This window comes from Phymastichus coffea, unplaced genomic scaffold (assembly GCF_024137745.1).
Source record: "Phymastichus coffea isolate CEN01 unplaced genomic scaffold, Cenicafe_Pcof_1.1 PCOF00061, whole genome shotgun sequence".
NCBI classification, from domain to species: domain Eukaryota; kingdom Metazoa; phylum Arthropoda; class Insecta; order Hymenoptera; family Eulophidae; genus Phymastichus; species Phymastichus coffea.
In genome coordinates this window covers 1,128,551-1,149,072 of record NW_026706872.1, presented here as the reverse complement: position 1 = coordinate 1,149,072, position 20,522 = coordinate 1,128,551, and the positions used below count along the sequence as shown (strand labels likewise).

The 20,522-nt window shown below is 43.2% G+C and overlaps 1 protein-coding gene across 1 annotated transcript in view; it reads right to left on the bottom strand.

The window, feature by feature from the left end:
• Positions 1-8,473: 8,473 nt before the first annotated feature.
• Positions 8,474-20,522, bottom strand: part of LOC131666801 (mucin-5AC-like) — a 64,284-nt gene continuing 52,235 nt past the window's right edge. Inside the window, exons 6-11 of the mRNA XM_058939731.1 lie at positions 18,675-18,800; positions 17,883-18,125; positions 17,128-17,314; positions 12,515-12,696; positions 11,523-11,766; positions 8,474-10,338 (exon numbers count right to left, since the gene is read on the bottom strand). Of these exons, the coding sequence (XP_058795714.1) occupies positions 10,091-10,338; positions 11,523-11,766; positions 12,515-12,696; positions 17,128-17,314; positions 17,883-18,125; positions 18,675-18,800 (1,230 nt within the window). The 3' untranslated portion in view covers positions 8,474-10,090. The remainder of the gene's footprint in view (positions 10,339-11,522; positions 11,767-12,514; positions 12,697-17,127; positions 17,315-17,882; positions 18,126-18,674; positions 18,801-20,522) is intronic.

Genomic DNA, 20,522 nt, shown 5'->3' with positions numbered 1-20,522 from the left:
TTTGTGCAGCCTGACTCTGCTTCTAGGGCCAATCTTTTTAGTCTTTCTTTTTTAGCGCCCGTTAAAAATCTTAATGGTTATCCATAAGATCGAATCGGCTATTTGATTTTTGCCAATTAACGGACAATTAAGGCGAGACCATTTCTTTACTACCGCGGCTGGCCTTTTTCTACCGAGACTATGACGTTTGGTATTTGACTGAAGACTGATTGATCGCGAAAAATTTTAGTTTATCTGTTTCAACTGTTACAGTTTAACGCACTGTAGCAAACTTTAAACATATTTCATTTTTACACAAGTCATCATTATATTTTATTGAAATGCTTTCATGCATCGTCATTTACACACACACACACACACACACACACACACACACACACACACACACACACACACACACACACACACACACACACACACACACACACACACACACACGCAAACACGCACGCGTCAATAGATTTATTTATTTGTCTAAACAATTGGAATAACTAGGTCATGCTAGGTTACCACCATGCCAGTTGTTTAATTTTAAATAAATTCTTATAAATCTTAGCTCTTGAAGTAAAAATGGAAAATTTACAATAAGTTAGAAGATGTAAATTCGTAAATGTACGTTGATCTACGAAATAAATAGTATCATACTAATGGTCTACATATGATATGTAAGTTTCAGCTTGTATTGTAAATTTCATAATTTAATGTGATGAAATATTTAAAATTGACTAATTTGGTTAGAAACTGCAAGTAACAACAACTATATGTATAGCACCTGATGACTTTTACAAGTCAGTTGGTATGTAAGTAAGTAAGCTCGAGTGCGTAAGTAAATTCATTGAAAATACTTTTATAAAACCGTGAAACATGGTCCGTTTTTATTTGATTAGATAGGAGCAAGCTAATTGATTTGTCTATAGACACTGAACTCAAAACAACTAATTATTCAGACAAGTCTTCCGAATCAAAGGATTTAGTGATGAAGTATATACACACACATAAGTCAGCCTTTCATAAGAGGCTTTTGCAGAATAACGTTAATGGAAACAACAGCACTTGAAATACTATGTGTGCCTTTCTCGGCGTGCATCAACTATGAGTGAGTGTTCCTCTCACGCCAGACGATATATCTTGAAAAAGACAAAATACCTTTACGTAACGAAGCGTTCTCAAGCAAAACTTGGAATTTCACTTCTTAGCATTATTTACACTTGATCCTACGCGTATTTAAAAGCACTCCTAATTGATGGATGCTTTCAGTATTCAGGTGAGTTTTACGCGTGTTTCGATCCCTTCCTCGTTTCCCACCGCCTCGTGTTTTGTCATTTACGAGCATTTTTATTCGCGCTTGATTTAATTTACGACGATTAGTGAGCTATTGAAAAGTAAGTGAAAACAATGCTATTTTTTATTTTCCTTTACAGCTCTGAACACTTGTCTCATTAGCCAGAAGATCAGCGATCGATCGTCACTTTATTATTTTGTTGTTGTTTGCAAAAAATTAAAGGATGCGTGGAAATCAGAACGCAACTCGTAAATGAAAAACTTTCTTCGTGTAATTTATAGTTGGCAAAAGACAAAGTAGGACGACGACACTGTCAAACAATTAGCCAAGCGAGTGTGAAAGATACAGCTCGGGATCTCGATCGCGTGAGTCAATTATTTAAACGAAGCTGTAGTAAATTTTGCGGCTTGCAACACGTATTTCAGCACTCTCGAGAGACAGAGAGAAGTTATTAGGACGCGCGCGCTTTGCCAAGAAGACGCACTTTATGGAAATTGCTCGCTCGCGAGAACACTCCATTGATCGCACTCCATTGATTAGTTCTCCCGCACCGTCTATATTTCTTTTGACTTTCTCGAAGTCGAGCGATTTTCGCATGGTTCTTTGTTTTCTTGCCTGATTATGCTAACACAGCGGGTACCGATGAGCACACGCAGTGAGAAAAAAGAGAAGAACTAAGCTTTTCGTAAGCCGACGGGCAGCATTTTCTTATCGACTCCACAGGCTGCAGCTCGAAAAATCCCTTCACCAAAAAAATAGACAGTCAGACAAGTCATAGATAGAGAGCTCAATTATTGTTCTTCCTTTTTGTCGTCTGATTTTTCCTCTTATTTTTCCTCAAATTAATCGGACTTCATTTATGTAAATTCAATTAACGTCAGCTTATGGGTCGTGCGCGTGCATTCAAGCTCACAAAGTAATTTACTTCGATGCATATTGTAGTCCCGATAATGATTTTTCTTGGATTTTCATTAACGATACTGCGTGCAATCATTGTAAAAATAGACTGTACTCATTGGCATATTCACTATGCAATTTCTTCTCTTCAACAATTGATAATTCTCAGGCTTTGAATTAGCTCGAAGCGGTTTCACTTATCCCACGTTATCGAGGAAGGTACAACCAACCAGTCGCGAAGAGAGTCCGTTGAAATACAAAAAGAAACCTGAAATTCATGTAATTTAATAAAAGTATAGAAACCGAACCCAAATATATTAGGTAATATCAGAGAGATTAGCAAGAGGGATCTCCATGGAAAAGGAAGAAAGAATAAAAAAATCTCGTCGTTGCAACACACCCAGACACACACAGTAACTTTCTTTTTCAGAAAGTCAATGGCCCATCCAGAGTCCAAGCATCTCTCTCTCTCTCTCTCTCTCTCTCTCTCTCTCTCTCTCTCTCTCGAAAAGAAACCGCCGAATAGAGAAACTGAGAGCTGTCTCAAAAGAGCATCACGTGTCGTCCTGATTACACAAACAATTGGGCACAGATCGGACTATAAAAACAATCGGCAATCTCATAAAGGATAATGTAAACGTAAAGCGGATACACACTTTCAAGATCCTCTTTGGTCGTTTATTTTAATATCTTGATTCGCGCAAAGGCTTCGAGATTCATATTCGCTCTCGTAATTATGTGCCAGGTATTATATTACTTTAAGTTGATGGATTTACTTGTTCAGAGTGAAAGGACACAAACGACACTTGACAGAAGTGTCCGCTGTACTACCAGGGACGACTTTTATGAGCAGACCGGGTCTGTATTAGAATACATGTAGCTAGTCTAGTACTCGATTAGTCACGTCGAAATTTTGAGAGATAATTTGCTCGAGGCTGACATTGCAAAGCTACAAAAGAATAAATTTATTTGAATCAATAGTCATTCGCGAGTAGTCATTGTTTTGCTTTATGCTGCGCTAAGTTATCTGGATAAGTTACGGAGCACAAATTAAAGAAGAAATTACGGGTCTACCGTTTGCCAAGAGATATCATCCTGATCATAATTTGTATTGATATTTCTTGAAAGGCCCAGCGTGCCGATGTTTTTTGAAAAATCTTCTCAGCCAATTTTTTCAAATTCACCTCTCATGCGTGCAATCGAGCAGCTTATTTCTGACTGTTATAAAAAACCGTCAGAATTGATATCTAATAATATCGCTTTCTTTCGCTTTCCTTCGCTTTTATCCTAATTCTAATTATTTATTTATCAAGAATCAAACGACGTCACTCCAACTACTTCGTAGAAAGAAAAATGAATCGACCAAGAGATTTGCCTACTGATTCTAATTTCCGATGATATACACAGCGTAAGCGAGACCAAGAGGCTCGGAAAGAAAAGAAAAAAAAAACAGAAGTAACGGAGCCAGTACGAAAATTGATGTGATCTGTATATTTATAGAAAAGGAATATGAGCAGCGTGGGCAGAGAGGCAGTGCATAAGAAAAGGAAGAATTGGCAAGGATAATAGGCGCAAAGAGGCGAGAGCGCTCGGCAGTAAGTTGAAGCTGTCAAAGTCTAATGTACAGCAGCTGGCGCGCGCATTTGAATGTGTGAGCCGTGCGATCGCTATAGCCAGAGAGGTACGCGCGTCTGCATCGATCGTTCAAGTGGTAGCTCGCGCTGAATTAGTGCGCTATCGACGATCGTATCTCGCGGAGAGCACCTTGTAACATTTCTATTGTTCGACTTGGCAAAGTTGCGCGCAGACAAGCGCCGGATAGGATGCAGATAATAATTTATCAATTTGCCGGCGTGAAACGGGAAAAAAAACAAGCAGCAGGACGACGGAGGCCGGGACTATCGCGCACAATCACCATTGCAATGCATGGCGGAGCTGTCGTTATCAAGCGCGCGCAGCTGCACGAGCTCAAGGCTTTTTCCCCTCTAGACTAGAGAGAGAGAGAGTCAACGTGAGTCAAGTGTGCGCGCTTTTGCTTTTGCGAATGCAAGTGAGCGCAAGCGAGTACAAGCGAGCGCGGCGTTGATAGGCGCTGTTTTTTCGTCAAATAATTACGCGAGCAACAAAGACAGAGCGCCGGGAGGCGTGTTCGGAATACGGACCCCACGCACGTTTTATGCTGATGGGTCCCCGAGCGCGGCTAAGCTTTATTACGCCAAAGTTATTGTGCACGCTAAAGTGTTATTGCCGGTTTGTTAATGCAAGGGTTGCTGAGTTTTGCCTCTGCCTTAGATGCCGTAATCTTGCGTCAGTGGACGAACGGAGGCCTTGTCTCCACTTTCTACCTTCAATGGGATTTGTAAGCTTAGTATGATGGTCGCAAGAGAATTGCGAGCAGGCGGTTTTAAATAGTGCAAAACCCATGCCTAAACGAAAATACTTTTGCAAGAGTGACAATCGAAAGGACCTACAGAGCAAACGGGAGATAACTTTTCTTCGGGCAGTGTTATCTTTATTAGAGCTCGTTTCAATAGACATGCTCGTTAGCTGGGAGCGGGTACGGCTCATCAGGTATTCCGCCATTCCACTGGCGGACGCGCAGCAGGCTTGATTGGCGCAAGACTTGGACGCTCGGATGTGTTCCGCGAGCGGCCGCCAAGTGCAACTTGTCCGGGTACACGCGTCCACGCGAGTTTTCTATTCGTTGCCGTTGGCATTGCGCGACTCTATAAATACCAGTGGAACCACAGCTGCGAGGATTTCGATGCCGATCGTTAGAAAGTATCAAGGGGCTCAAAATTGCAGCCACGACATCGAGTCCTCCTCGCTGATTGACATCCAAGTGGTACCTTTGTTAGACCTGACCGCAGCCCATGTGCGAGCGTCGCCAAGTAATCAAAGGCGTTAGACGCGTCATGCTAACGTCGATTACACATCTTCGATCCAGCTTGCGGACGCATTGTTCTCATTTGGAGGCCAACAAATATGGGCGCATCGCGCAACACTAAGAAGCAAACAAAAAGCTGGCGTTTCGGAATGCCATCCAATTTGCGTTAACGATCTTCAAGCTGCAACGAGTCAATCGTCCGTGCTCGTTGCGCGAGGGTGTGTCGGCTGGTTGTCTGGACGGCTGGACGGCGGGACGGGTGCGTTGAGCAACAAAGGCAATTTAGCGAGGGATGTGTCGACTTGGCGTCGCGCGCGATAAAAATTTACTTTGCCGACGACCACCTCCATACGTCATAAGCCATTTTACTTTTTCATGCCAAAATGCGATATTTATCAACATTATTCTCATATCCTACGCCACGTTAACTTATTGAAATGCTTCTGCCAATTATCCGAAGGATCGGAAGGTATATTTACATTTTTCTCTGCGTATCACAGTATCAAGAAATCCAGAGGGCAAATTTATTTTATTTATTACATTCAAAATTGCAGCCGTACATCATCAAGATAGATTTTCATCGTTGCAATGGACAATCGTTTGATAATCAAAGTTTTTTAATGAATTCAAGAAAATTGAACTGAATTAAAAGTACACATGACAAAAGTATTACGTAAATAGTAGTGACTCAGTGTTAGGCGAGATAATTTGAAAAGTCAGCATGCTTCTGTAAAATAATATTTGATCAGTACCACCATAAAAGACCACGAAAAATGATAAATAGTATGACATTAAATGTACATGGGATTCTATTTAATCTTTCCTTTTATAACTGTTCTTTCATGTGTGATTTTTTCCGTTTCCTTTCTTATTACAGATGAATGATTTACGGCATATCTTAATAAACTTTGATGTGCCATAGAGGCTAGTAAATTTATAATATTCGGGATGTTGCAATATTACGAATGAATAAAAGTTCGCTCAATTATATGTGAGCAATAAAGAATTTTCAAACAGGTGTATAAGGAACTAAAAACATGTCCGTCTATCGTTTCTCACCTGTTTTGAACGGTACAGTAGAATAGCGTGAAAAATGGCGTTTAAACTTATATTCAAAAAGTCACGTGACAAAATTCAATGATCATACAGAAATTTTCTCGGAAACTATCTCAGTGACGAATTGAGAAAAATATCGGACAAATTTGTTATTTTCGAAAATGGCAATGAGTACCATGAGAAATCCTTTGAGGAAAGTAATTTTAAATCGTATAATCTATCATCGGATTGATACAATCTTTTTGAACATAAAAGTTTGCGTAACATAGTCGCTAGCCAAATTTACACCAAGTTAATTTAGCCAGCAAATTTTAGAAGTAATGTGTTAAGAGAGCGGATCCAACGTAATGCCAGTGAATACGAACCCAGTTCTATTCAAATTAATGACATTGAATACAAAGTGGCAATGACGATGCTTAAATATATATGTACGTAGATACCTACAATTAGTAGTAGCGAACAACTCGTTGCTGAGTTAAATGAGAAACTTTGAATAGCAGCGATAGCAGCGCGGTCAAGTATTGTGTTGCAGGCCTCCACACTTCGATATCAGAATACTGGTCATTTGAAGATAAATGTTATTGTCTTCATTGTCAATAATTTGGCGGAATTCGTTGAACTATTCTGCGCTCTGGCCAATCAACAAGGAGAATTCAGAAAGAACAGTAAGACATCTCTTATTTCGATAGAGTTCTTCATTCTCCTTGTTTTTTATTGAACGATTTGGTCGAATTTTCATGGAAGATGTTCAATCTTAAAATTACTATGATAATTTAAGTATAAATATTTTGATATTGTGATAAGTATACGCCTACTAATAAAACTAATTACATATTTAACTACATATATTTGCTATAACTGATATTAAGATATGCTCTGAGTATATTCTATATTGTGTGTTATTTTCAAAATATATTACAAAAATAATTTAAGAGAAAAACCAAAAAAATGTTTAGCGATCATCCATCAACGTATTACTAAATAAAATTATCATCTGTCGTTTTCATCGTTATAAAGCAATTTATTGGAATCGTACAGAAGAATTGATGGAAAAAAAAATATAAAAATGAATGTATGTTACGAGGGGAATAACTCGAGGTATCGTACTCGTAGTAACTTCGATTGCAGTAGTCTGCCTTCTTTCTATCGACATCAATTCGTCGGCAACAAATCATTTATTGTTCCAAAAATAGTAGCCAACGTTTCTAACAGTGATTTGAAATAATCCAGATAATGATCTGATGTACGAGTGACGTGACCGTTAGCATCGACAACAAAATGCGTATTTGCACAAGGTCACTTTAGGCAGCAGAAGCATGAAACGGGCGAAAAAAGAAAAATACTGTTACCACTGTTGACAGTGAGTTGGATGTGGCATTGGCAATGTTGAAGCATAATTCGTATACAGAACAACTTTTCAGAGCTGTGGGGAAGGATTCTGCCTTCGGCCGCGCTTGAGACGATGAATATATGATATGCACCGTGGATATAATTTGAATGCGCGCGTAACGACGACTGGGTGGTCAATGATTTTAATGAAGTTAAAGTTCCATTAAAGTTGCTGGATCGAGATGATATCGCGTGCTACGCGATCGTCATTCCGTTTGGCTTAATGAAACGTCGAATTTGAATTTCGCTTCGAATTGATTGTCGAGACACGTGCAGCGATGATGACGTGGATGATACGGTGCGTATGTATGCACTGGCGTACTCTTGACACAGTTGTCCACTGTCGAAGCAACCTACTTTCGGCCGTTTTTCCCTTTTTGCGAGCAGTAAAGCTCGCTGATAAGAAAGTTATGAGGAAATTTTACGAGCCATCGTTCGAAAATCAGCATCCGGATAATTAGACACCAGCAAGGAACACGCTGGCAAAGTGTTACGAGCGTTAACAATTGCTTGTTTTCCTTTGCGCTGTGCACGATCATTGGAATTTTGCTCATCGCTAAATTTATGATTGTGCTACTGCGCGGCTTTTTTCAATTGCGTCATCCATTGGTGCTAGCACACTTGCATGATGGTATAATGCCGTGTGCATCTTCAATTGCGCTCTTTACCGTGATTTTTCATATAAGAGCGCACGCGATAGATGGCGATGAATAATGATCGTTCGAAAGTGAATAATATCCGCGGATGCGCGACTTGCCTTGAACGCTACTGCCTGCGCGTATAATCGTGATGCGTCATGATAGCTTACACGACTGGAGAGCACTTGCTGTACATGCTATAAATGCCTACTTCCAAGATTGATGACACCAAAGAAACTTCATCTCCGCACGAAGATAAGCAATTGAACTTGACTGCTATCAAGGATATTTAAAAAGAATTCAGATTTCAAAAATATATACGACAACGTTTACTCAAAAAAGTGGCTTAATAATAAGTACATACAATTGTATATAAAGTAAAGTATATTTTTTACAAGATTTTCATACGTATCTGTACGCGAATCACAATAAGTTCTATTCCTGGACGGATTATTGATCGTTCGCACGTTGAGCTTTGAGCTTTCAGTGAATTTTTCTACAGAGTTACATCAAGAATCGAATGATATTATAAATTGGCGTAAAAAACTAAGCAAAACATCAACTGACAAACTTGGAGCTTCCATCAACGTAATAACGATTGTTAAAAGGCAAATAAACAAACAAATGCGACTTGATTTCAGCCCCAGATGCGTGGAAAGACTAGAATCATTAAAATTAAACGCGTGTTACTCGCAGCCAGAAAATCGGCAAATCCTCGATGCATACTCAACGATCATTTGTTTTCTGACGATACGTGTTTGATTATAACATCGCAGACGTGCTCTGCTCACATGCGCAACTTGGATTGTTCCACTAGAATCGCGGCTTGCATTGCAAATTACATCACAACCATCAGAGAGCAAAACGTCCATTTATTCTTTTTCAATTCATCAATTTTCTCTCAATAATAACAAAACACTATCTACTTTATGACATTCACATTTTCATTATTTAAACTTCCAATTCTGATGCAATACTTGATGTAACGTTCAATTTTTATGTGGCAATTCCCAGTGGAACTTGGACGTGCGAATAACGTGGATTATGTACAAACTTTTATTTTATTTTATTTTTTATTTTTATTTTTTATTTTTTTAATATTTTAAGTTTTTTATTTCTTTTTATTTATTTGTTTTGGTCGTAAAAGGAGCACATTATGACGAAGAACGTAGAAAAATTAACGAAACACAAGTTTCCCGTACGATCTAGATTCTAAGTTGAAAGTGTTGCACCTTCGCCGGCCAATAAATACATAAAAATACACGTGTCGGGCATGAAGAGCTTGATAAAATGGCGCAGACATCGCTGATGTCGACATTATTTAACTTACAAGCTAATTTCAATAGAAAAACATTCCTGACAAGCTCATCTTGATAAGTTTAACACCCACATGACATTGATTTTTTTTCTTCAACGAGTTTTAATGCCTTTCTTTGGAAAATTTACTCTATACAACGCGGCGACTTGCTTTCTTTATCATAAATATTTCGTTTACATTGTTTTTGCAAGTACTGCATTAAATTGCAATTTCGATTCATCATTCATAAAAATATTGCAGTTTTTTCAGCCTCAAATATTAAAATTGATCGGTATCTTATCTTTCCGCAGGAATAACAATTACTTTCGGGGTTGAACATTACGCACGGTACGTCGGATTTTCGCTTAAAAAACGGCAAGTATTACGATTCTTCATCCTTATCGTTTAATACATCTATTATTAAAGTATAATACAATGCTCAACGACTTTTCAGAACTGTAAGTATAAAAATGAAAACGAGACTGTGTAAAAGTGCACCCCGACTGTCCGACATACGAAGATTTGAGAATACTTTCATGATTCAGCACACTGATCACACACGATAACAAGTTGCTTAAAATTTTTATAATGTTTGATCAATCAACAATGCGCACGAATCCGTAGGTGTGTTCTCTTGACGAAACCTAATCGGTGCATTCAGAGGCAAAGCTCTCGAGATCGACGTAATGTCCGTTCATGTTATCCTCGAGTAGCTGAGCAAGATCACGTCTGAGGTGTGCAAACTCAGGCCTACGGTCGGGGTCGGCGAGCCAGCAGCGCGCGATCACACGGAAGAGTTCGCCTCGACAGTGCGACGGCCGTTCTAATCTGTAGCCACTTTGCACGCTGCGCATCACTTCTCGAGCCGTCATGTCCGGGTATGGCGTTGATCCTGTAACATTTCAAACAGTTGTTTTCCTTTAGCACCTTACTGTACTTTAGCTGGCAACCAACCAATGCAATGCATAATGCAGTGCATTATACAGTTCAAAGTCCCGACGAAGAAAGCAACCACTGGGTCAGTGGACGATTGCGTGATTAACTTGCGAGCCGGATGTAATGCCAAGTTTGTAAAGCTGCTGATTTGCTACAGTATAACGCACAAACATTCGGGCTCTCGAGAGCCCGAATGTTTGTGCGTTATTTCGATTATTGATCTCACGTAAATAAGGAAACGGCCTCCAATTTGAGGCTTGACGTCACCGGCAGACACAGCAATTCTAAAACTGGAAATCAATCTAGCAGCACTTCTCAAACGTAAAAGCCTTCAGACTACTTGGCTTTTTTCAAACAATCAAGATATTTCTCATGTTATTTTTGCAGAAGGTAGATTTATTACATTCGAATATCTCATAAACAGATCTAAATAATTATTGTTGCTGGCCAAAAGTGCCGAAAAAAAGCTGCTAAATATCATGGATGACAGCGAAAGTGGCTGTTAATCTTGAGCAGCTACAGATGGAAATTTGTTTAATCTCACGACGTAACGCCCATGTAGACTGTCGAAAACCTTCTCCAAATTAACTGTCCATTAGCAAGAGATAAATTATTAGTTTGCATCTGAATTCCAATTTAAATAGTAGTCGGCTCGGAAGAAAAAAGGTTTGTGCTTAGAAAAGTTGATGCTATTATACGTGATCTGAAGAAACGTTCAACTATCTTAGGATGTGACCCTCGTATAAAAAGAGAGGTTCAGTCAGTTGGATTAATGCGAAGGCAGGTAAATAAAGTCGACAATGTCAAGGTGAAATTGGACTAGAACGCCCTAACGGTAAAGATGTAGGTATTCGTAAAATGCGAGGGGAAGCCAGCTTGCTAGCCTCGGTAAGTAATCAACGTGAAATCTCTCGAAGCGGAATAATACAGTCCCGAATAATCGGCAATACTGGCATCAGTTTGTTGGAAAATCTATAGAACTCGAGTCCATTAATTTGCAATTGATCGCGATCAGGCGTGGTAATGTCGAGCGAGGTTAGCGCGTCCGCGAAAACGATCATTCACTCGGAAATGGTGGTTCGGGCCTTGCTCGTAGAAGGGAGAAGAAAACAACGGAGAAGAAGAAGAAGCATATATTACCGAGCGTAACGATCTCCCACATAAGGATGCCAAAGCTCCAAACATCCGTCTTGGTGGTGAAGAGCGAGTAGATGAGGGACTCGGGTGCCATCCACCTAATGGGCAGGGCGTTACGTTGCCCATGGCGCGTCTCGATCACCTCGCCGTTCTCATCAGCGAACCTCGACATACCAAAGTCGGCGATCTTGCAGAGCTTGTTGTGATCCACGAGGACGTTGCGAGCGGCCAAGTCGCGATGGATGATCTGCAAAATGGTCGAGCACCGATTAGCCCAACTGACCTTGTGCTATTGATCGATGTGTATCAGAAGCATGCACGGGTCTTTGGATCTTTCGATCGATCTCCTTTATTTTTCTCACTTTCGTCGATCGGGATTCACATGGATTAGGATAACGGCCAGCAGCCAAGAACGCTCTTCAAACTTAATTAGCTTCCTTCGTTCCCATATGATTTGCCGTTTTTCCTTCCGTCGATGAACGGCCGCCTTTCAATCCGCTCTTTTTTCATTTGACTAAACAAACTAGCCAAGGAACGATTGGCTTGCGCCTATCGACCGTAATCATTGATTTCCTTCTTCCCATCCGACTGCTGGCGTGTTGGAAAAAATAGCGAGCCGCGCGAGCTACGCACGGCGAAGCGCGACAGACCGATCCCCGCACTTGGAATGCTTGCCCAGAAAAAGGAGGCCCGTGCTAATCTGGCGCGTGCAGTCTCGGAGAGGTCTTCCCGCCTTCCCAACGACTGGCGCGCGACGGGTGGGCGCCGCTTCGACCGCTAGCCGAACAATCGGCACAAACTCTTCTAACTGCTCGCGCGACGCTTTTATTAATCGATACCCTTGCTCCTTTTTAACGACGCGTCCTGGCGATGTGGCGATGCTCCGCGACGACATTGCGCACTGGCCAGTAGCAGAGTGCCCGGAGGGAAGAACTTGACCAATGGCGAGCATTAAGAGGCGACCGCGCCTGTACGTATGAAGCTGGGAAGCTGACCTTCTTGGAAGCGAGATATTCCATTCCACGAGCTACGCAGTATCCAAATACAGTAAGGTCCCTGGACGTGAGTGCAGCCGAATCTTCGCTGAAGTTGTAGAAATCTTGCCTGGTACGGTGATCCCTCAAGTAGGCCAACAACTTGCCGTACATCACATACTCCAATATCAGGTAATGCGGCTCTGCAAAGCAAAAACCAATGACAACAATGATTGGCTCAGTTCCGAGAGTGAACAACCGGTCTAAAATCATGTTCTGCGACAATCGTTCATCTCGCTTCTACGAATCGTAGGCTGTTATCGCCCGGCGAGCGAGTTGAAATTTTTGCAAAAAACGAAGCGAACGCTCGCTGCAAGTGCGCGCATACGGCCATGACTCACCTGTTGCGCGCCCGATACGGCACGCACACAATAATCCGTAGAGAGAGAGAGTGAGAGAGAGAGAGAGAGAGAGAGAGAGAGAGAGAGAGAGAGAGAGAGAAGGCGAACAATGGCGCGAGGTCGTGTACGTCTCCGAGCCTTCATTTTTGCCGAGACTCCTCGCGAGGCTCATTGTGCACGGCGCGGCCGGCTGACAAATTCACTGCAAAGCGATTAAAACCGATATTTGCAGTGGTCATTTCTACGCATGCGCCAGTGACTGCCAAATTAGCCAAATGTCAGCGACTGTCTTTAATGGCTTTATCGAGAGCTTCCGAGCCAGACCTGCCACTCGAAGGCAAGGGAGGCACTCTTCTACGAATATTTATGTCGACGATAAAGTGCAAGTTCGGGCAGGCTAATGCGTCGATAAATAACCATCAAAGGGTCGTTAAAAAAGAGCAACGTAGCGCACAAATCATCGCCAGCCACTTGCTCGTGCGAGACAGCTGAGTCAGTTGATATTCATTTGCAATGGTTTGCATTCTTGTATAGGCGGCGTTCAATGAATCTGGGAATTCATTATAACATGGATAACATGGTAATACTCAGCCTTAGATCTGACAATTATAGCATAGCTCAATTTCTCTGGCAAACGCGAAAGAGAAGGAAGGCAAGAGCCTCGCTCTCGATTATTGTCGTGGCGTGCCGTTCGCGTGTGCATGGTGACGTGACAGGCGCGCATTAGAGAGAGAGAGAGAGAGAGAGAGTTGGCGAGAGAACTGCCGTAATGATATGTGTGCGAATGCGGGCTTCTTCTCGCTCGCCACTCGCGTACGACTAATAGCTATCCAGCATGCGCCTATGCGGGGAATTTGTAATGAGGATGAGATTCATGCAAATTTGCCCCCGCTCCCTTGCCGATGCCTACCTATAGCCGAGGCTCTTGAGAGAGCTCGGATATTTATAGACTTTATTGATGGACGCGCCAGATGATGTGTGCCAATTTCGCGCTTGTTTCCTCTCGTCCGTGTATACGTGCAGTGGGGACACGATCATCCTGACCCCTCTGGTAAAACACGAATGTTTACGGATAATCTGTCTTTGACCTTCGCTTTGCTTAAAACAAGAATCACGCTGAACACTTGGCTCATCGCTTATCCAAATTAATCAGCAATAAAACGAGTGGAGAGGAGGAGGAGGAGAAAATTAAATAACGCAGCCCCGCGTATATATTCCCTTAAACCGAACAGCCCATTACAACCATAAAGCATCTGTTAATTCATACAGACTCGCGGCAGTACGTAGGTTCAATGCAGCGAATCGCCACGATAAAAGTTGAGCCCGCGGACGCATTAGCAGTCGTCCATCCACGTTGGCAAGTCTAATAACACGGACTGCAATTCGATCAGAGCAGTCGTGTAATCCCCGTGCGGAACGATCAAGGCCCTTTTTATCGTTGGTGTCGTTAAAAAGTTGCGCCGAAAATTCAACGGCCGTAAATTTGCGCACACATAAAGGCGCTCACGTCGCGCCATAACTTTGCGCGCTCGGTTGTTGGCCCGAGGAAAGAAAAATTGCTCGCTCGAGGCGTATACTGTTAAAAGTTGTAGGTGGGTTGCTCTTTATTGAGTTCATTTACGGCGAGTATATATTTTCGGTGCAGAGGTGCGCTTTATTTCATTGTCGGACATGCGTGCCCCGCGGCAGATGTGTTCTTTTCTCTCTCTCTCTCTCTCTCTCTCTCTCTCTCTCTCTCTCTCTCTCTCTCTCTTGGGGCTGCTGTACACACACGCCTGGCGCATTCAATTCCTTGCTTTCTTTCCTTTCTTATTTTCAACAACTAATCAAACTTCATTAAATACCAGCATGTTTGCAATTCGCTTTCTCTATTACCTTTCATTATCAACTACGCAACGCTATGCGACCATCTCAATTTTTATTTCCATGCAAAAGAATAAAGCAACAGCGATTGCTGATCAGTAAACACTTAAACACTTATATATATATATATATATATATATATATATATATATATATATATATATATATATATACATATATATATATATATCTCCTCCTCTCTCATTTCCATACGCTCTCTGTTATTCGATTGAATAAACAATTAGTCACGATTCATCACGTTTAGCGCAATGTTAGTGAGAAATTGTCAAGACGGAAAAAAAACGAGGGTTTATAGGCCACGCACGAGCAATATTTGGAAGTGTCGTTTGGCTCGAAAACAATCAGACGGTAAGGGCAACGAGGACGATATTAGCGACATTTGGCTCGATATCTCTGTGCGAGCGTCAACACTCGAGTAAAAAAGTAAACGACGAGAGCGAAAAAATCCTCGACGACGTGTGTCCAGCATTGCCGAGAAATTCAAGGCATTTGGCGGGCTTGTAAAAAAATGAAGTCGCGTAATTGATATATTAGCGCAATGACGGGGAGGAGAAGCACCAAAGTAACTTTATTATCTGGCAAACTAACAGTACCCTTGATCGGATATCGCGATATTCGCGGCATTTTCACAATCTTCACGACGAGTCGTTCTGTCTAATGGGAACAGGGCGTTTCGTATTTTCATTGGCGTTGCCTGTAAAAATATGAAACGAGACGACGCCGACCATTCGTCATGTGTACCGAAAGAGGCGTTTGCTGAAAGCAATTACGTGGCCCTCCGCGCGAGAAGCAGAGTATATCGATTACCCAAGGTGAACGATCTTTGGGTAGGTAGGTGTACATGGAAATTTCGATGTACACCTACCTCACCGCGCGTTATCGATATATCCTCGCTCGTCGTTCTTGCCTGCTTTCTTTTTCGATGCGCTCTCTCGCGTGTTAAGCATTTTTTTCGTCCGACACTATCGCGATCGCACGCGCGACGCTTATTATGCACTTTGCATGCCAGCCAATATTACAGCTTGCGCATAATGCTTTTCAAATTCAAGGTCCCCGACAGATTTTTTAATTGATTAATTCATGGGATTTATGCCCTCAGGCCTTCCATTTCCCGATGCTTTGCAAAGTTCGTTCACTCTTAACTCGTGTATCCTCGACCGTTACATTGACAGATTTATTAGAAACAAGCTTCTGTCATGACAACTAACTCTTGATTTTTCAAGCAATAGTCTACCCGCAACAATTTCATAGGATAAAATCAAAGATGGAATCAAACTTTGGCCAGTAGTTTAACGTACGACTGCAGAGACGTGAATTCATCTATAGATAATAACTGCTAAACGCATTTCTTACCTATACAAGATAGACGACAAAAACGACTCCGAGTTACAGGAGCGATCGCTCAGCATGATAGTTCCCAATAATTCTGCGAATGAGAGCCTGAGGGAAATCAATTCGACGGTCCGGCAACGTGAGAGCAGCACAGGTCAAGCCAACTCATCGCCGATTTGAAGATTAGAAATCGACGGGCGTAAAGACAAGTTTTTTTATGCATCCGCCACGGAGCACAATTCGACTACGGACTAGACGGCAAAAAATAGGTGGAGAAGCCAAAGTTTTAGTCGAGCGCTTTCATCATCGCAAGCCAATGGAAATTTACTGGATGAGAGAATCAGGACGACAAGCAAGGTGGGAGAAGAGCAGTGGAAGACACATAGGCGTCTTCCTTGCTTCTCTCTGACGCGTCGTGGTAGGTACCACGGAGATCCCTTTCTATCTTTCTCCAGAGAGAGAGAGAGAGAGAGAGAGAGAGAGAGAGAGACAGAGAGAAGTAACTGACCGCTAGGCAGTCGTTTGTATCGGAGTTTTGATGTCTCAAGCAGGCCATAAATTCTGAGCTGCGTGTGCAGCGCGCGCTTGCAAAAGGAAGCCCGCATGGGAGTAGCCAAGCGTGCGTCGCGATCAAGATACTCTCTCTCTCTCTCTCTCTGCCTTTGCGCCGCTCGCGCGTTGAAACTTGATTGCTTGATTACTTAGATGCGTACGAGTCGCTACCCTTGTCTCTCCTGGGAGAAAAGGACAGGACGGCTGGGTTCTCTCACTTGCGCTTACCCGTCTAAAATTATGAATTGTTAGTTAGCTCAAATTTCCGCGCTGAGTAATGCTGGATTCTTGGCGATTGTTTCCCAAGCTTTTTGCAATGTCACTGCATCGATTATAAATGCCCAATTGCGCAGAGAATGCACGAGCGCCACGTAACATTCTCTAATGCCCCCCTCATTTCCCGAAGTAGCCTGCCAATGATCGTAAAATCGTAAAATCGGAAAATCGGACAAAGCAGGCACTCACCTTGTTCGGTGCAGCAGCCCAGGAGCGTGACCACGTTGGGATGGCTACCGACTCGCTGCATTATGGCCAGTTCGCGCACGAGGTCCTCTTTCTCGCGTTCCGAAGCCCCCTCCTTGACCGTCTTCACGGCCACCAGTCGCGTTTGGCCCTGGTGACCCGTCAGGTCATCCGCTTCCGCCTTCCATACCTAGGTAATGCGCAGTCAAGACCATTTATTTCTTTTCTTTGGCTCCCCTTGTCTCTTTGTTATTCGTCGAGCACTACTGCACTATTTGGCTTGTTTTGTGTCATGTCTCGTCTGATAGTTTGGGCTTCGGTGAATAGAACAATTTAGCGAGGCGTCGCATTGCTTTCAACTAATCGTGTGGCACATTTTAAACTTTCGACTCGAGTCAAGGATAATGGTGCAAGTAACCGATTCAATTCATTCTGCTATCATTATTATTGCCACATTAAACAGCAATGCAATCAATTTAATGAATGATGAGTACCGCAGCAAATAGTTTCTTCGAGTTCGTTCTCGACAATTATTTAGTTTGAAAATATTGTCGATGCCAATTATTGGCAATGAAAGTATCGAGCATGTTACGAATCAACAAACTGAAATGCATACGTCGTAACGAGAAAGGCACAGTTTTGACAAACTATAAAGACTAAAACCGGAGCTTAGCAGGGCGCTCGTCCGAAAGGAATGGACGAAAGATATGGACATCTCGGGCGGAAGTCGTGTAAAGTAGAGAAAATTCTTTACTAACCTGGCCAAAATTGCCTTCTCCAAGGACAGTCTGTAACCTGAGTTTGTCTCTTGGAAACTCCCAGCGTGATTCTTGTGACGGCGACGACGACGACGAGGACGACGACGTCGACGACGACGACGACGACGACGACGACGACGACGACGACGAGGTCGACGACGACGACGGCGACGACGGCGACGACGAAGGCGGTGGTGGTGGCGGCGGCGGTGCTGGCGGCGGCGGTTTTTCCGCTTCGTGGCACTGCAATGCAACATGGATATTTGTCATGACAACAAGTGGCGAAAAAGACGTTGTACGCATGTGGCGCGATCTCAGAGGGTGAGGAGTTTCGCTTCTGTAATGACGCTTTGTTTGGTAATAACTCACGAACGAGGCTTAATGACATTTATCCTTGGACGCTCCGCATTATTTTGGCGAAAACGACACTTACGCGCGCACTTTTTCCGTATTCATATTCGTATTATTTGGACTGGATCTCGTTTATTATGATTATTGCGCTCGCGAATTAGGAAGGAATTCTTGGCACAGTAATGTAGGTGGGCAAGTTGATAATGAATTTGCATGGCTTGGCTTGGCTGAGGCACGGCTGAGAGCAGAGAAAAAGGAGAAAGGAAGACTGGCACGCGTGCGTTTGCTCTGCAATAATGTTTTTCCGCGCGCTATAAATAATCAGATAAGCGCGCGGGATATACGAAACCCGTCCTTCATCTTGTGGTGCGCGCGCGCGCACGGCGATAGTGTCAAAGCTCTGCGAGCAAGGACATAAGCTTTGGGAAATAAAGTACTCACGAGGTGCTGTATCCTCGGCAGCTTCGTGATAGTCTTCTCTATGGACGTCTTGAAGTCTCCCGTTTCAAGGTTGAGCGCATCCTTCCTGCAGCTTATCTCCGACGACGTGTCCGACTCCTCCAACACCTGCGCGACACACAGGCAAACGTACAGCTTCAGCCTGATGGCCAAAACGAGTTTTACGCGCGAGAAATAGCTAAGTTTTATCTGAATTTTTTCCCGCGCCCCTCTGCGCCTGCGAATAATAATACCCACGGCAGCGTCGTAGTTGCAAAGCAAGCAAGTTCAAAGCCCGATAGCGCGTGCTGCCACTGTTGGTATCAAACTGCTTTCTCTTGCTAGCTGCCTAGGCCGCGTCCGGTCCAACTGTTCGCGATGGCACACCGTTGCCGCTCCGATTTCATGCGTCAAATACGAAGCGTTGCGCCAATGGAAATGCGTCGATTGTCGGGGGGCAGTGTAATACTTGCTTACGATTTTTTTCTGCGCTGCGCGCTTCCATACTTTTTCAAACGATGCTTTGTTTTTTCTTTCTCGTTTTTAAGCGATCGGCTTTTAATGAAACAATGCGCACTTGTACGCGCGCGATTTGAGCTCGTTCTCGCGATGCGCAACGAAGCAAGTGAATGGATACGTTGGAGTGCCACGCGGGCCGTACCAACGAAACCTGATGTAACGATAAGAATTTACTAGGGCTCCTACGTATATACGTGCACGCGAGTGCACGCTTTGTCTGCTCTTTTTTCTCTTCTCTTCATCGGATTGGCTTTTAACCTTGATGTTGTGCATGCTTAATCAGCCGATCGAAAATCTTTCAGAAAAATCTTACCGGCTCGTAGATTTTCGTTGCATTGTATCGTATGAATTCGCCAGCTTCAAATACCTTCATTGTTGCGTCAGTCTGCGTTTCGATTCCACCATTCCACCTATTTGTTGACGTGGTGTCAGCTTTGCACGACTGCACGAAGTGCACCGCGTAAATGCGCATACCGAATACTAATTATAGAATGAACGATCGGCACTGTTTAAGCGTTTGAAAACGAGTTGTTTTCGAAGACGGGCAATCGATCCGCGCGCCGAGCATTACCGATGGCTGAAAAAAGCCCGTGAACAAGTTGAATTTTCGAGTCGTTAGAATACAAGCGAGCCGTTCACAGGCAAAGCTAGGATATCGATGAGATATTGACAAATGACTGGCGTCAAACTGAGCATCGACGTTTTATGGGCGTTTTATGGGCGGCAATGAAGATAAGACGATGAAAGTGGAGTGGCGCGGAGGCGAAAGCTATTGAAAGAAGAAGAGCCAGGAAGTTTGAGCGTTATGCGCATTAGGGCGTAGAAAATGGCTTTCGCAAGAAAGATTCCGACGGCGACAAATTCGTTGGCGGCCGTCGACGCACCTGTACCATCGAGAGCTTTGCTGAACGGAATAACGAAACGGAGCGCACGAGCATTGTTGCCCAATGGGCGTTGGAAGTGGGAATTAAGTAATAGCGCCTATTTCACGACGACAATAATGCGTTAATACGGCATCCATTTATCGACGCCGCTCAACTGTGTGCGCGCTCGTTTCTGCAACTCTCTCTTCCGTGCTGAAATGCGTTCTTTTCACGAGGCGCCTCACAATTCACAATTACCAATGACATTAGCAAATTGCGCACGCCTATTACGGCACGCGCGCGCGCTCCTCCTCGCGCCGCCGCTCTTTACGGATGACAACGTCGACATGTGGCTAATTTGGAATCTTCGGAATTGCATTTATGCAAGTGTCGGTCGCCGGTCGATCGATTTCTCGCGAAAAGAACGAGCGCCAGTTCGAGGCTGCATCTGACTTTCAAGTTCGGACGT